Here is a 17,115-nt window from a genome sequence, read left to right as displayed (position 1 = left end):
GTTTTGCCAACATTGAAACAATGTGACGATCAACATTGGGGGTATGAAAACGTAGGCATTTTGAAAAATGATCAGAGACCAACTGCCATCAAGACAGATCCAAGAAATTATAAAACACTCTCTATCAAAGGTACCTTTTCACATGAAACATACTCTCAGTAAAATGAAAGACGAAGACCCAGGGGATTCAGCAGCCAGAGAGTGAAGTCCCAGAAGACAACAGCAGCTGTGTGGCTTTGAAATTAAGTTCATGCAATTGTAATAAGTGCCTTATTGGGACAGCATATTGTTATAGTGTTGGAGGTAGGTAATAAGCAGTTAAGACAAAGGGGGCTTAGAGTTGTAAACAGTTGTTATTTGATATTCACTTTTAGAGTTAAAAATAAATTGATGTTATTTTCTTTAAATAGTGGAATTTGGGAGTTCTCTATCACTCAATCAGGTGAGCTCTTCTGGGTGTTTGATTTTAATTAAGAGAGGTTCACAGCTATGTCATTGCACAATTTCAATTTCAGAAATCTCACTAAGTACACAAAATCTTATGTTCAGAGCTCCAGATCAAGGAACATTTCTTCCCTGTAGGGCTCTGCAGAAATTGATTTCTCCCTTTTTTTAGGCTTGGAGCTATTTGGTCATCAAGTTTACATTACAATTTCATTCTATTATAGTTTGTGCACAAATCCCAGGTGAGGCAGATTTCATTGTCAATAAACTTCAGATGAATTCTTTCCCAACAACGGGTACTATATTTTGGTGAACGCTTATCTCAAATACAGAATCAGAAGACCATTGGACCCTCTTGTCTGCATTGGAAACCAATGTAATAGATACCGGATTAGTACCATGGCTCTTGCCAGTACACCCTACATCCAAATCTCTTATACAACATTATGCTAATTAAACTTTCCCTTCCTCTGGAAGAGGTCACAAATTCATATGACCCGGCTCAGAGAACAGGACTGGAACAAAACGCTAGAGTAACTTCATGGATACCTCAATCGCACTGACTTATTCCTTTGTAAATTGGGATAATTATTCCCTTTTCTCCAATATACAAATAGATTATTTCCCATTGTTGTTTTACAATGAAGACAGATAGTTTCTGTGCTACTATTACTACACCATTATCAAACACTTCATTCCTCATAAGTGGATTGATGAGGAAAACCATTGTGGTCAGATTAGTTTTCCAAAAGAATTTAAGAGCTGAATACAACTTATATTAAGAAATAGAGATTTACCTTCTGAGTTGTCCATAACATTCCATTAGCTGTCCCAATGCGAATGTCATCTCCTGAGTAATTAATGGTCTGCACCTGTAAAGATAAAAAAAAATCCATGATTAACCTGAAACATAATAATGGACATAAAGTATGGAAATAACACTAGGAACAAACTGTAAAAATAAATCTGCAATGCACTGCAGTTCCTAATCCTGAAATTAAATTGCAGAACTTGAATTTATTTTTGGTATTCCATTGCACATTAACGACTCCTCTACATGATCACAATATATCAGACTTGAACTGTTAACGGTTTCTCTCACTATAGATGCTGCCAGACCTACCGAGTTTCTCCAGCACTTTTTATTTCGTATTTCCAGCATTGGCAGTATTTTGTTTTTGTTATTGAAGAGAACTAATGTTTGTTATCCTCCAAGTTACTCATGTTTGACAATATTCTCACAAACTTTTACAATCATTAAGTCATTATCATAAATTTCACAGAGAAAAAGACAACTTTTGGGATTCTGGAGGAGATAAAAATTGATAAAGGAGTACTTAAAATCAACATGAAACTCAGGCTGGGCAGAAAACATCCTCTGTTCCAAAGGGAAGAGAGAGGATAAACTCGGACATATTGGCTATTAATCCGCCTTAGATAAGGAGTGACGCAATAAGGATTGCAAATGTAATACACGCATTCTACCCTCATTCTATTAAAGGGAAAGACAGGGAGACAGACTCATCTGAACAGACACGTTCAGTGGGGGGAAAACAGTCAAGGATAGTAGTTTGATAAAGGTGAAACCAGTCCCATAGCTACAGGGACTCACTCCTGGCCAATTTACACAGAAACATACAAGTGAAATCATAGAAAGTTTGAATAAGGTCACTTGCCCCATCATGTCTGAGTCGGCCCAAAAAAATGATTCACCCAGCCCAATCTCTCTTTCCAACATCTGGTTCATGGCCCTTCAGGTATGTGGAGACCTTTTAATGGACTAAGAGCTTCAGTCTTGACTGATTTTTCAGGCAGTAAGTTCCAGAATTGTGACACCCTCTTGGTCAAAAAATCTTTTCATCTCCCTGCTAAACCTTGTATTGATCATTAATCTATGCTCCCTGGTCACTAACTTCCCCAAGGTAAAACGGCCCTGCACAGCCACCTTGTCCGCACCCTTCATAATTTTGTACATTTCAAGCAAATCTCCTTTCAGCCTTGGCCCTGAATTATATGGAGATTCTCGGATATTTTTGACCCTGCAATCATCCAGACAAGAGGCAAATATTCCCTCGTACTCCCACTCTTGACTTGGGCCTGGTGAATAGTGGACAAGTTTTGTTTAGTGAGGTGGCAAGTTACTTACTGCAGGATTCATAGCTTCTGACCTGCTCTTGTGACTGCTGTATTTGTATGACTAATACAACTCAATTTCTGGTCAATGGAACTCCAAGGATGTTGATAATGGTGGATTTAGTGATGACAATGCCATGGAATGTCAAAGTAAGTGGGTTAGATTCTCTCTTGCTGGAAAATAATCATTGCCAGGCATTTGTTGGTTAATGCAATTAATAGAGTAGTTACTTCCTTGTGCAAATCTTTTAGCTTTGTCCATATGCGATGCAAACACATTAGCCTATGATCTCATGAGAAGATTTGCTTAGAGTTATAGAGATGTACAGCATGGAAACTGACCCTTCCGTCCAACCCGTCCATGCCGACCAGATATCCCAACACAATCTAGTCCCACCTGCCAGCACCCAGCCCATATCCCTCCAAACCTTTCCTATTCATATACCCATCCAAATGCCTCTTAAATGTTGCAATTGTACCAGCCTTCACCACTTCCTCTGGCAGCTCATTCCATACTCATACCACCCTCTGCGTGAAAAAGTTGCACCTTAGGTCTCTTTTATATCTTTCCCGTCTCACCCTAAACCTATGCCCTCTAGTTCTGGACTCCCCGACCCCAGGGAAAAGACTTCGCCGATTTACCCTATCCATGCCCCTCATAATTTTGTAAACCTCTACAAGGTCACCCCTCAGACTCCGATGCTCCAGGGAAAACAGCCCCAGCCTGTTCAGCCTCTCCCTATAGTTCAAATCCTCCAACCCTAGCAAACATTCTTGTAAACCTTTTTTGGAACCCTTTCAAGTTTCATAACATCTTTCCAATAGGAAGGAGACCAGAATTGCGCGCAATATTCCAACAGTGGCCTAACCAATGTTCTGTACAGCCGCAACATGACCTCCCAACTCCTGTACTCAACACTCTGACCAATAAAAGAAAGCATACCAAACGCCTTCTTCACTATCCTATCTACCTGCGACTCCATTTTCAAGGAGCTATGAACCTGCACTCCAAGGTGTCTTTGTTCAGCAACACTCTCTAGGACCTTACCAGTAAGTGTATAAGTCCTGTTAAGCTTTGCTTTTCCAAAGTGCAGCACCTCGCATTTATCTGAATTAAACTCCATCTGTCACTTCTCAGCCCATTGGCTTGCCATGACGAATCTTGGTGTCTATAAATGTGTCAATCATTGGGGGGCACTTTTTTTGCTAACTTATGCTTTTTTTTGAGTTAGTTTAAATACTGACGTGTCTAAGAAATTAATGTGTGTGTGTGTTGGGTGTTTAATTTACTGGAAGAATAGTAATTGATGATATAAAATTATTCTTACTTTGATGTTCAGTGTCCAAATATCCCCTATGACAACTCAAAACAGAAGACATTATTACTGTATAACTGCATCACCCAACAAAAGGAGCTGGTGAGAATGGGAAAGAAGCCTCAAAATCAAAAGTAGCCCTCAGGCAAATCAAGAGGAGCCCTTGAGAAAGGATTATTATTTTTACTCTTGAAAATACTCATAATTAAGACTCAACTTCAGCTCAAGATGGATTTAAAAAGGGAAGGAGACAAAAAAGAACAGATAAGTATAATAACAGCTTGCTGAATATCTGTCATTGGGAAACTATTTGAGTCTGTTATAAAGGATGTACTGGCAGAGCATTTAGAAATATGTAAAGTATGATCAAACAGAGTTAAAGCATGGTTTCATGAAGGAGAAATCATGTTTGACAAAATGTACAAGAATTTGTTAAGGAGGTAATAAGTAGGATAGATAAAGGGGAAGTAGTGGATGTAATATATTTGGATTTTCAGAAGGCATTTGATAAAGTATCACTTGGATCGAAGGTACATTTTTAGCTTGGATAGAGGACTGATTAACTAATACAAGACATAGCTAGGATAAAGAGGGCACTGTCAGGTGGAAACCTGTAATTAATTAAATGTCACAGCGATCAGCACTGGGCCCACAATTATTTATAATATATATATTGAATTGGATGAAGAATGTACAACAGTCAAGTTTTTGAATGATACGAAAGGATAGATGGGACACCAGGTGAAGACGACAGAGTCTGCAGACAGACAGGTTAAGCAAGTGAACAAAAACTTGGCAGATAGAATATAAAAAGTGGGTAAACGTATGCACTTTTCAAGGAAGAATAAAGGAGCTGAATAATTATTTAAATGGAGGAAGCTAGCATACAAATTCAGCAAAAATGGAAGGAAAACAGAATGTTGGTCTTTATTTTAAAGGGAACAGAATAACAAAGTAGTGAGATTTTGCTAAAACTATACAATTTCCAAATTCTTAAATGTCAATCTTTAAGACATACATTGAATTCTGTGGTCTAGCTGACCGAACACCAATTTGCTTGTGGCTCAGGGACTAATCCAAAATAAACTTGCTGGTTCTGCTTTTTTAAAATAACCATCCTTTAAAATATATCCTGTTATTAACTTTATCAGTATGATAAACTGCAAGTTTTTGGTACTCCATTTTTGTTTTACAAATGGAACTGCCATTTAAAAACAGAAAACTTACTGGAGTATTAAGTCGAATGTCCAGACCATCACCAAGTTTATTGATGATAGCAGAGTAACCTGATGTGAAGAGAGTATGATCACCTGCAAACTGGGCAAAAAACTCATTGTGATCCCAGGAACGTGCAGACACCTGCAACAAAAATCATGTCAGTTACATACAGAAAAAGAAATATACTTGCATTTTTTCAATTGGATAACCTTTTACTGTTAAACCAGAAAAATAAACAATAGCTTAGATTAGTGGAGTGTGTTCCAAAGGAAGAACATTAGTCCAATAGTCACCATTTATGAGAACAGGTTTAAAGCACTGACAGAAAAATTAACAAGTTAATGACAGTTGGAAATAAAGAACTGGAAGACAGCAAACCACGGATTTGAGAAAATATGACAGTTGTGCTGCAAGCAAAAACGGCCAAGTAAATATTCAATGAACAAAGGCTAGAATAGTTAAGTTACAAACAAATTTACTCCAAAGGTCTCAGGGTGACAAAAATAAATATTTAAAGTCAAAAACATAAAATGTTCATAATCCAGCAGAAAATCAGACAGGACATAGAGAATACAGAAGATTCAATGTGAGAAAAATATTTGCAATAAAGTTGAAAAAATAACTTATGCCCTGACAAAGAATTACAGGATTTGAACTGCTACCTCTACTTCTCTTTCTCTTTCTGCAGATGCTGCCAGACCTACTGAGTTTCTCCAGCGCTTACTGTTTAATGTTTCAGAGTTCCAGCATCTGCAGTTCTTTGTTTCCATCATACAAAATACTAGATGGTAATACAAAAGGGAAGGCTACTTTTTGCATGTGGGATAAACGAAGGGCTAGAAAAAGGAGGAAATCTCAGGTACAAGACATGACTGCAGCATTGAGTTAGTGTTTTGTATTGCTTCCACAGAATAAGATAAATTACTGTTAGAATAGAGGAGTGGTTAGAGATTATCATTTACAACAAAGAGATAAAAACTGTGTCAATCAAACTGCTACTCAAAGTTATCAAGTCACCTAATACAAATGGGATGCATTATAGACTGCTAAGGGAACCAATATTGAATACAGCAGAAACTGGTCACAATCTTTCAATCTTCCTTTAGACTTGGGAGTGGTGCCAGAGAACTGGAGGAATAGGGGAAATAAACTTGGTAACCACAGGCCAGTGAAAAGGAAATTACTAGAGATCATTACCAAGAATAAAATTAATTTGAGAAGTATAATGGAAAGCCAGCATTAACCTTTTCCTCGAAAAAGGCAAGTATCAATTAACAGACTTATCCAGAAATGAAAGCTTTGTATTAAAGTCACTTTAGCAAACTGGATACTTAATTGGGTGGGGAGGGGGTGCAGTAGTTCATCACTGCTTGATCAGATGTTGGATAGGATTAGTACCTGTATTCGGAGAATAACATAGACCCCTCACAATCACTACCAGTACTCCTAGAAATCCGTGCTTGGATCAGTTCATAGGCTGTAACTTTATATTTTTGCAGAAAAATGACATTTGAAGGTTTGGGAGAGAAAATGAGAAACTGCTTACTGTCTCAAGGGGGTCAGCAACTCCAGATTTAAAATAATTGACAAAAGAACGAGAGGGAAAACAAAAATAAATTTACATTGTTCCAGAATGTCCATTCATTTGTAAATAAAGTCCTTGTAATCCATGAGTTTACAGAAAACTACATGAGCATAACATTGATGGAAAATGAACTGAGGAGTAATCACACTTCCCCCTGAATGAAGCCTTGCCAAGTCTGTCACAGTCTAGATTAGCAGAGCAGTTTGGGCAGCATCCAAGGAGCAGTAAAATCGATGTTTCCGGCAAAAGCCCGAATACAGGCAAAGAGCCTGAAGGGTGGAGAGATAAATGTGAGGAGGGTGGGGTAGGAAGAAAGTAGCAGAGAGTACAATAGGTGAATGGGGGAGGAGATGAAGGTGATAGGTCGGGGGAGGGTGGAGTGGATAGGTAGAAAAGAAGACAGGCCCTCCAACGCATCTCGTCCACATCCCACACCTCCGCCCTCAGACCCCACCTCTCCAACCGGAACAAGGACAGAACGTCCCTGGTGCTCACCTTCAACCCTACCAACCTTCGCATAAACCAAATCATCCACTGACATTTCTGCCACCTCCAAACGGACCCCACCACCAGGGATATATTTCCCTGCCCACCCCTTTCTGCCTTCCGCAAAGACCATTCCCTCCGTGACTACCTGGTCAGGTCCAAGCTCCCCTACAACCCACCCTCCCATCCTGGCACCTTCCCCTGCCACCTCCTCCCTCACCTCCATCCAAGGCCCTGAAGGAGCCTTCCACATCCAAAGTTTTACCTGCACATCCACCAATATCATTTATTATATCTGTTGCTCCCGATGCGGTCTCCTCTACATTGGGGAGACTGGACACCTCCTAGCACAGCACTTTAGGGAACATCTCTGCGACACCCACACCAATCAACCACACCGCCCTGTGGCCCAACATTTCAACTCCCCCTCCCACTCCCACTCTGCCGAGGACATGGAGGTCCTGGGCCTCATTCACTGCCACTCCCTCACCACCAGATACCTGGAGGAAGAGCGCCTCATCTTCCGCCTTGGAACACTTCAGCCCCAGGGCATCAATGTGGACTTCCAACAGTTTCCTCATTTCTCCTTCCCTCACTTCACCCCAGTTCCAAACTTCCAGCTCAGCACTGTCCCCATGACTTGTCCTACCTGCCTATCTTCTTTTCCACCTATCCACTCCACCTTCCCCCTGACCTATCACCGTTGTCCCCTCCCCCACTCACCTATTTTACTTTATGCTACTTTCTCCCCACCCCCCACTCTTCTCATTTATCTCTCCACCCTTCAAGCTCTCTGCCTGTATTCCTGATGAAGGGCTTTTGTCCGAAACGTCAATTTTACTGCTCCTCGGATGCTGCCTGACCTGCTGTGCTTTTCCAGCACCACTCTAATCTAGACTCTGGTTTCCAGCATCTGCAGTCATTGTGACAGACTTAGGTAAAAACAGTGTCATGTGGCTCCTTCAGTTAAATTTCACAGCAGTCTGAACCCTTATTCTTCTGCCATCTTCTCCTCCTTGGATCTTACCTCCACCCCTCTCCCAAGTGTGTGTGTTTTGGACCTCCATTCACCTTAAGATTTCTAGAGTTATTGATCTATTCAACTACATGCTCACCTCCATGTTCAACACTCCAATCACCATTAAAACCATTACCTTCTCTCACCTGGCTGCTCCCCCTGAACAGCCTTTACTCCAAGTCCAAGAAAGACAGCCTGAAAGGAATATGGTGACCAACCACTTTAGCAATTCATCGAATGTTTCATACGAACAAATGTTTCATCTTCCATCTGCAAATATAGTTCACTTTTCTAGAATCATCCCAGAATCAAAGGATCTTTTGCCTACTTCAAATCATTTGTTTAAAACCCTTTCCCACATTCCCTTCAAAAATGAAATGTGCAAGGAACTCATGGATTCCTTTGTCACTAACATTAAGACCACTTGGTTAGCTGCCTCTGCAACTTCCTTCTATCTCTGCTGAAAGATTATATGATGCTCTTACTTAATTTGGCCTTTTGCAACCACCTTTCTGCAGACCTATTCCTGCACCTATTGTCTATTTCACTTTGATTTAAAAATTGCATGTTTCTAGACCATGTCCATGTTTTTGTTTCAAGAAACATTTCTCTCAGCATCTACTCCATCAAGTCTCTTCAGAGTCTTGCATATTGCAATGAAATTGACTCACATTCGGGAGCATATAGGCCAAATTTACATGGTCATTCATCAGAGAACAATCCTCACATGCTAGGAATCAATCTGGTGAACTTTCCCTGTATTACCTTCCTTAAATATGGAGACCAAACTGCAATCTGTATTCCTGATATGGCCCACCAAAACCCAATACAATCATGGCAACACCTCTCTAATCCTCTACTTCAAACACCTTGCAATTAAAGCCAACGTACCTTCAATTGCTTTCTCTATCTGTAGATTTTTGTGTGTTCCTCAATATTAATATTTCTAATATTAATATTTCTAAGTGTCACACCTTTCATGAAAAATTTGCTTTATTTTTGTGATCAAGCAAACACTTCAACTACTATCTTGCTATCTGTAGCCTGTGTCCTCCTCAACTTGCATTTTTGTCTGGCTTTGTATCAAACGTAGATATGTTACTGCCTCTTCATCCAAGTAATTATCGTAGATTGTAAGTAGCCAAGGCCCAAAGCATGATCCTTGTGGCACTCGACTAGACAGTCTGAAAATGCACAATCTGTGCCTATATTTGTTTGTTACTAAGACTAACTATCTTAACTTATTCACTCTTTCAAGCCCTGAGGTTACTCACTATGTCTTAAATGCAAGCTGCCCCTTCTGCTGTAAAGACAAAATATTGGATATCCATGCAATTTCCCCATTTGCCATAACTTCTCTTGTTTCTGCTTTTAAATCAAAATTTATATTAGCACTCTTCCCAAGACCATAACCTTTTGGTGGCTGCAAAAGGCCAAATTTGTTTCATATTCTGGGCTAATTTATTAATTTTTTTTCCCCATTTAATCGATTATTAGAAGCCTTACAGTGCTTAAAAACACTTCGAATTCAGTTCCAAAGAAGAATCCCAGTGGACTTCAAACTTGAATTGTTTTCACTCTCTGCAGATTAAGCCAGAATGGATTTTCTCAAATACTGCTTTTGTTGCTCATGAACTTGCCTCATTGCAGAATCCCAAATCCAAAATGGCCTTTACCACAGCTCTACAATGGTGTGCTTTCAGAAGCAATCCTGAAAAACATTCTTTCAGCTCACTCTCTATACTACCCATGCCATTTTATTTTCTGATTTATACAAAAATCAAAATCCCCACAATTTTTTGATTACTTTTACTCAAATAATTTGTTTAATATTTTTTACAATGGTATAACTACTTTTAGCAAGTTTATAAACTAGTCCCACCTGCATTCTATGCTTCTTGCCATTCCTAATTGCGACCCATATTGACTGTACCGTATGAACATTTGAGCAAAGATCCTCTCTCATTTATGTTATTGTTCACGGTCAGGGGTACCTCTATTCTTTTGCCACGGTCTATCTTTCCAAAATACTGTGTAGCCTTGAACATTTCAACCCTTGGATCACCTTGAAACTTCATTTCTATAATGGTGATTAAACCTATACCAGTTACTCCCTTATTAGTACAGAATTCGAGCATTCCTGAAAAAATAAATCCGTTGAGGATTTTCTTCCAGAAAAATTTGAGTTCTCTGGTCCAAGCATCCCTTTCTAATTCTCTACCTGAAGACCCACAAAGTATAAACGATTAGCCACTGAAAATACATCTTATAATTACTGCAGTTATTACTAAAATCAATGTTATACATCATTGACAATTTTCTATAGCATTCAGATGATTCTTTCATTTTATTTTTACCTGCTGTAGGTTGCTACCACACGCATATTCAAGGTTGCCAAGATGAAACTGCAGCACTTTGGCTTCTAGTTCACTGAACTGGACTCCAGATTCTTGAATAAAAGTTTGGTAGATCTCCTCAATCTTTTCTGCACACAGAACAAAAACTTGTATGTTGATTTTTGCTTTTTTTTGGAAGCCTTTTGTTCAACAAATCAGCTTGCCATTTCCCAAACAAACATATCTTCCCCTCTTCTTTGAATTAGAAGGAAAGATTCACTTGGTAACACCCCAGCGTACTTCTCAATCACTCTCGTATTCCAAGGCACCTTTCCACACAAATGCACGAGGAACAACATCTGCTATTTCACTTCATTCCTTCATTCAACCATTCCTTTCAGATAAAATAGTGACTTTTGTACAGTTTTTTCAACTTAACAATTGTTACTGCTCACAATGCAGTCTAAACTGAAGACACCAAACACCGTTTGGTCAACTACTTGGTCAGGTACTTCTGATCAGTCTGCAAACATAATCTCAAGCTTCCAGTCATCTGCCATTTCAAAATCTCCAGTTTGTTTCGATGCAATCTTTCAGTCTTCGGCCTCCTGCAGTTTAAATGCAAGATCAAGGAACAGGACTTGATCTATCAATTCTGAAGAAGGCGTACCAAACTTCAAACATGAAGTCAGCTTCTCTATCCACAGATTCCCTGACTGTGCCTTCCAGAATTTTCTGCTTTAATTTCAGAATTCCAGCAACTCCAGTTTTTTGGAATATCAAACTGGAACACAGCCAACCATTGCTTATTTGCTTATTCTAATTCAAGATCAACCATTATTCACTGATGATTAACCCGTGGGAAAGAACAAAAATTCGTATTGGTCCTACAAAATGACATTAGCACCACACATGGACTATTATTCAGTGCCAGAGGGAGTAAGTAAGTGAAACAGTAAGGCAGAAAGTGAGCTGGACAGGAGGATGGGGATGGTAGGGAAAATGCAATCAAACAAATAATCAATGTTCAAAATGGACTTAACAATAACAGGAAGGAGGCAGTTCAGAGAATGTTCACTGGGATGATTACTGGTATGCAGAAATTGTTTTAGGAGTAAAGACTAACAGTTTGGGACTCAACTCACTGAAGTTTAGAAGAATGAGAAGTTTAGATTAGATTACTTTTTGTGTGGAAACAGGCCCTTTGGCCCAACAAGTCCCCACCGACCCTCCAAAGAGCAACCCACCCAGATCCATTCCCCAACATTTAGATTACTTACAGTGTGGAAACAGGCCCTCCGGCCCAACAAGTCCACACCGCCCCGCCGAAGCGTAACCCACCCATACCCCTACATCTACATCTACCCCTTCACCTAACACTACGGGCAATTTAGAATGGCCAATTTACCTAACCTGCACATTGTTTTGGACTGTGGGAGGAAACCGGAGCACCCGGAGGAAACCCATGCAGACACGGGGAGAACAAACAATCTCCACAAAGGCAGTTGCCTGAGGCGGGAATTGAACCCGGGTCTCTGGCTCTGGCAGCAGTGCTAACTATTGTGCCACCGTGCCACCCAAGTTCTCAGCGAAACATATAGGATTACAGGGCTTGACAGTAAATGTTGAGAAGATCTTTCTCCCCATGGGAGAGTCTAGGACTAGAGGGCATAGTTTCAGGGGTGTCAATTTAAGACTGCGATGAGGAGGAATTATTATTTTGATTGGTTGTGTGTCTTTGGACTCCTGGCTACAGAGTGTGATGGGCGCAGAGTCCTTGTGTATATTTAAGTCTGAGAGAAATAGATTCTTGACAAGCAGGAGGAATCAAGGATTACAGGGAAAGATCAGGAAAGTGGATATGAGGAATGTCAGAGCAGCCATGACCCTCAAGACTGGCAGAAAAGGTTCAAGGGGCTGAACAGACTACTCCTGTTCCTATTTCTATGGACTCATGGCAAGATTTAGAGTAGCTTTTCAATCATTAAATTCTTACCCCATGTGCACTTGCTTTGCGCAAGGACCAATGGCAGCATATGGAGAAGCACACTTTACTTTCATGAAAACTTGTGTAACCTTTTCAAATCTGAATGTTGTATCACATTCCTCGGCTACCCAGAAAGACATTGCAACACAACATTTTGTAAAATGGATGGAGGTTGGGCAAAAGGGCAGAATATATAAATATTTTGTGCATGCCTTGTTAAGATTCACTAATACTGTTAACCCTGTGATGATGCTGTCACTTTAAAAAGGTTATTGTGTCCTTAGTTTTTATTCCCAATAGAGGTGGTAAAGGCAGAGGCAACAAAGAGTCTGGTTTAACAATGGAAGGGGAGTGGTCAGTTCTCCCAGTTCAGGTTTTTTTTTGAGTTTTTTTTGCTGTAGCAGTCACAAGCAGAGTCACAAGTCCAGAAGAAGTGCAAGCTTCAGTAAAGGACCCCTCTACCACTCTCTGAAATCTCTCTCTGGATGTTGATCCCCCCTGCTTGAAAGAATCTGTGCTTGAATTTACCTTTCTGGCAAGGGGTGTGTTTATGGGATGTTACTTCATTGGAACAGTTAATTATCGACAGTTAATGTATTGAGTCAATAAAGTTTTCAAATAGTTAGGTTATTCTAAATTCCCCTTTCTTTTGTCTGTGTTTCAATTGCAGTGTTTAAATAAATTTTGTTTTATTTAAAGCTGAGTGATTTGACCAGTGAGTTGTATCACACCTGAAACACCCACTTCACATCTGCCTTTAGCATAAGAAAAAGTTAGGGTCTAGGCTACCTTCTAAAAATATTTTTGAGGGGGTCTGGCCTGGTCCATAACAACCTTCATTTGTGTTGTTTCCTTTAAAGCTTGGGGTGATGGGGAGCGGAGAAGGTAGCTTAAGCATTCCACACTATCAGAAAATCACATTTTTAAGTGAACTGTACAACATTAAGGGTCAGGGCACAAACAGTAGATGGCTAAGGTAAATTTATCATTTTTGTAGCACAGCTACAAAAACAAAACTGTCCCGTATTTAGTCATACAGCTGTACAGCATGGAAACAGACCCTTCGGTCCAATTTGTCCATGCCGACCAGATATCCCATTTGCCTGCATTTGGCTCATATTCCTCTCAACCCTTCCTATTCATATATCCATCCAGATGTTTTTTAAATGTTACTATTGTACCAGCCTCCACCACCTCCTCTGGCAGACATTTCATACATGCAATATCCTGTGTGTGAAAACATTGCCCCTTAGGTCCCTCTTAAATCTTTCCCTTCTCACCTTAAACCTATGCCCTCTAGTTCTGGACTCCCCTACCCTGGGGGAAAGAAAAAACCCTATCAATGACCCTCATGATGTTATGAATCTCTAAGTTCACCCTTCAGCCTCTTATATATAGCTTTGAATTTCTGTGGATCCCTATTTTTTATTTTTACCTTTTATCCAGCAGAATATACCTCTGAATATTTCAAACTTGCAAGTGCTTGTACAAATCCTGGGAGCAATCGAGTTAGTCATAGAGATCAATGGCACAACAAAAGACTCTTCAACATATTGGTTTACCAAGTCTGCACCAGTCAAAAACAAGCACTTAACTATTCCAATCCCAGCATTTGATGGAGCTTTCTAAGTGCATACAGGTCATTCTGTTATAATGAGTGTTTTGTTAACGCAAATTTGCTATAACGCAATTGGTGAATTGGAGGACACTGTTTCAAAAGTACAAACTTTTAAAACATGTATTGGCTGTAACGTGATTGCATCACCAACACTTTAATCACCATTTCTAAAGTGCAATTTTTCTATTGTGCGGGACTGAACAAGAACACAACCATCACACTATAGAAGAATTACCTGTATCTAAATACTTCCTCAATGTTATGAGGGTTTCTGCCTCTACCATTTGTTTTCAGGCACTGAGTTTCAGATTCCAATCAGCCTCTGGGTTTTCCATACATCTCCTCTAAGACTTCTGCACTTACCTAGCATCGATACTCCCAGTCATTGATCCTTCCAAACAGAATGGTTTCTTCCTATCTGCCCTGTCTGGGTCTCGTTCATTTTGTCCATGCCCACCTAATATCCTAACCTAATCTACTCCCATTTGCCAGCATTTGGCCCATATCCTTCTCAACCCTTCCTATTCATATACCCATCAAGATGCCTTTTAACTGTTTCAATTGTACCAGCCTCTGCTACTTCCTTAAGTCTAAATCATTTGTATATAACACCAACAGCAAGGCCCCAATGTTGATTCCCATCACAAAGCCATGCTTTGATCATCACCCTCTGCTTCCTGCCAGGCAGCAACTTCTGGGTTCAAGTAGCCAAATTTCGATGGATCCCACAGACTCTTACCTTCATGACCAGAATCCCATTCAGGACCTAATCAAAAACCTTGCTGAAGTTCAAGTAGAGTACGTCAATGGCATTGCCCTCATCTACAAACCTAGTTACCTCTTCAAAGATTTCAACCAAGTTGGTCACACACAACCTTCAACCCACAACCCCCCTGCCCCCCCCGCCCCATTTAAAAATTCTGGATGATTATTCTTGATAAATCTCTGCCTCTAAGTGAAGATTAAATCAGTCCCTCAGAATTCCTTCCAATAGTTTCCCCATGACTCAAGTTAGACTGACTGGCCTGTAATTTCCTGGTTTATCGCTTGCTCATTTTTTAATAACTTTGCCACACTAACTTTCCTCCAGTCCTTTGGCACCTCCATGGCCAGGGAAGAAGTAAAAATTATTGCCAATGGCTTGCTACTTTCTACTTGCCTCCCTCAACAGCCAGGGATATATCATCTGGCCCTACAGATGTATTTATTTAATTTTAAGTCCACCAGACTACTCAGAACATCCTCACTGTGTTAATTTCCTTAAATATATCTCAGTCCTTCTCCCTACTTCAATATCCACAGCACCCCCCTCACTTGTGAGCACCAACTCAAAGCATTCATTTATATCAAAAACAAATTGCTGGTGAACCTCAGCAGGTCTGGCAGCATCTGTGGAAAGACAGGAGTTAAAGTTTCAGGCCCAGTAACCCTTCTTCAGAACTAGTAGCTATTAGGAAAAAGATATGCTGATGACAGTGGGGGTAAAGAACATGGAAGAAGTCTCTACAGATGCTGCTAGACCTGCAAAGTTTCTCCAGTAATTTGTTTTTTTTTCAGATTTCCAGTTTTTAATGTTAAATTTTAGTATTCATTTAGAAATCTACCTACATCCTTCCTGTTCCACGCACAAATTACCAATGTGGTCTTAATGGGCCTTATTCTTTTCCTAAATATTCTTTTAACTTTAAATTATTGTAAAATAGCTGATTTAGATTTTAGATCTTTAAATTTAAATATTAGTTTTGTGAATTCTAAACAAATAGAATACTTAGCATGGTGTTATGACTTTTAAGGATTAAATCCAGATTATTTGAACTCTAAACAACATTCATGAAAGTTGTTTCGACACAACTCACCTCCAAGAGGCACATCTTGAAATTGTTTCTTGTCTTTTCTCCATTCTGCTACAACATCCAGCATTGCATTGAAATGGAAGTCAATGCATTTGTCTATGGTGGGATCAACCACCCTTCCACCTTCTTCAATCAGATCACACCTATCCCCCAATTTGTGCATCTTACTTCCAAGCTGCAGAAGGAATTAATTTCAAAAGGATTCAACACAAAGCTTATACAAATTTTTCGTATCGCAACAAGTTAATTTGGACTTCTGCCAGTAGCAACTTGAGTAAACAAAACTTCCACAATTATATGAACCAATGACTTAGGATGCTACCATGCTAAAGTGGTGATCATAAGATTGCAAGCTATAGTCTCTGCAATTTTAATGGTTTCCTACCATCTCCATTACTGGAGGAATGGGGGATGAAGAAATAAATACATCAAAATTTTAAGTGGCATTCGGGTGTTGGTAAACATCAGAGAGGAGCAGCAAAGCAACATCTGGATTCATTCCTCTAAATATCTCCGTAGAAATACATTCGCACAGTCAGAGAACAATCTTTCCCCCAACAACTTTTTCAAAGTACAGGTTATGGGAATTCTACTTAATAGTAATGTACAAGTGAACAGTATGCCAGCATACCCTCGACTTGGGTATTGTAATTCCTGGTCAGGTTTTGAAAGTTTGGCGGTGAAACGTGTATCTCTAAATTCTTAGCTGCTCTTTTAGCCACCGTGTTTATATAGTTAGCATAGTTCAACTGCTGGTCAATGGTAACTTCCGGATGCTAATACTGCAGAATTTAGTGATGTTAAATATTATTGATTGTCGGGGGGTGCCTGGCACGTGTGTGGCACAGAAGATACTTGCCATTTATCTACATAAGTATGAACGTTGGGGTCTTGCTACACTGGACATAGTCTGCTTCAATTTCTGAAGAGAAGTAGATCATATTGATCATTGCACAGTGAATATCCCCATTTCTGGTCCTAATATATAGGGAAGGTCACTCACCAAACTACTGAAGCTAGTGAGCCAAGGATACTACTTGCAAGAATAAAAACTGAATTTCTCTCCTTTTGCTATTAAAAAGGATCATGAGTCAGCACTAATTTACTTTTGTTTGGAAAGT

General features: G+C 39.7%; 1 protein-coding gene across 4 annotated transcripts in view; it reads right to left on the bottom strand.

Annotated features, from left to right (window-relative positions):
- kdm1b (lysine demethylase 1B) overlaps positions 1 to 17,115 on the bottom strand; it is a 111,516-nt gene that overhangs the window by 29,571 nt on the left and 64,830 nt on the right. For all 4 annotated transcript variants that reach the window (XM_072560893.1, XM_072560896.1, XM_072560895.1 and 1 more), the window contains 4 exons: positions 15,998 to 16,169; positions 10,558 to 10,685; positions 5,121 to 5,252; positions 1,242 to 1,316 (listed from right to left, as the gene is read on the bottom strand). In XM_072560893.1, the coding sequence (XP_072416994.1) occupies positions 1,242 to 1,316; positions 5,121 to 5,252; positions 10,558 to 10,685; positions 15,998 to 16,169 (507 nt within the window). The remainder of the gene's footprint in view (positions 1 to 1,241; positions 1,317 to 5,120; positions 5,253 to 10,557; positions 10,686 to 15,997; positions 16,170 to 17,115) is intronic.

The sequence above is a fragment of the Chiloscyllium punctatum genome, chromosome 41 (genome assembly GCF_047496795.1).
Source record: "Chiloscyllium punctatum isolate Juve2018m chromosome 41, sChiPun1.3, whole genome shotgun sequence".
In the NCBI taxonomy this organism is placed as follows: Eukaryota; Metazoa; Chordata; class Chondrichthyes; order Orectolobiformes; family Hemiscylliidae; genus Chiloscyllium; species Chiloscyllium punctatum.
The sequence above is the reverse complement of the archived record's forward strand: the minus strand, read 5'-3'. Positions and strand labels throughout refer to the sequence as shown.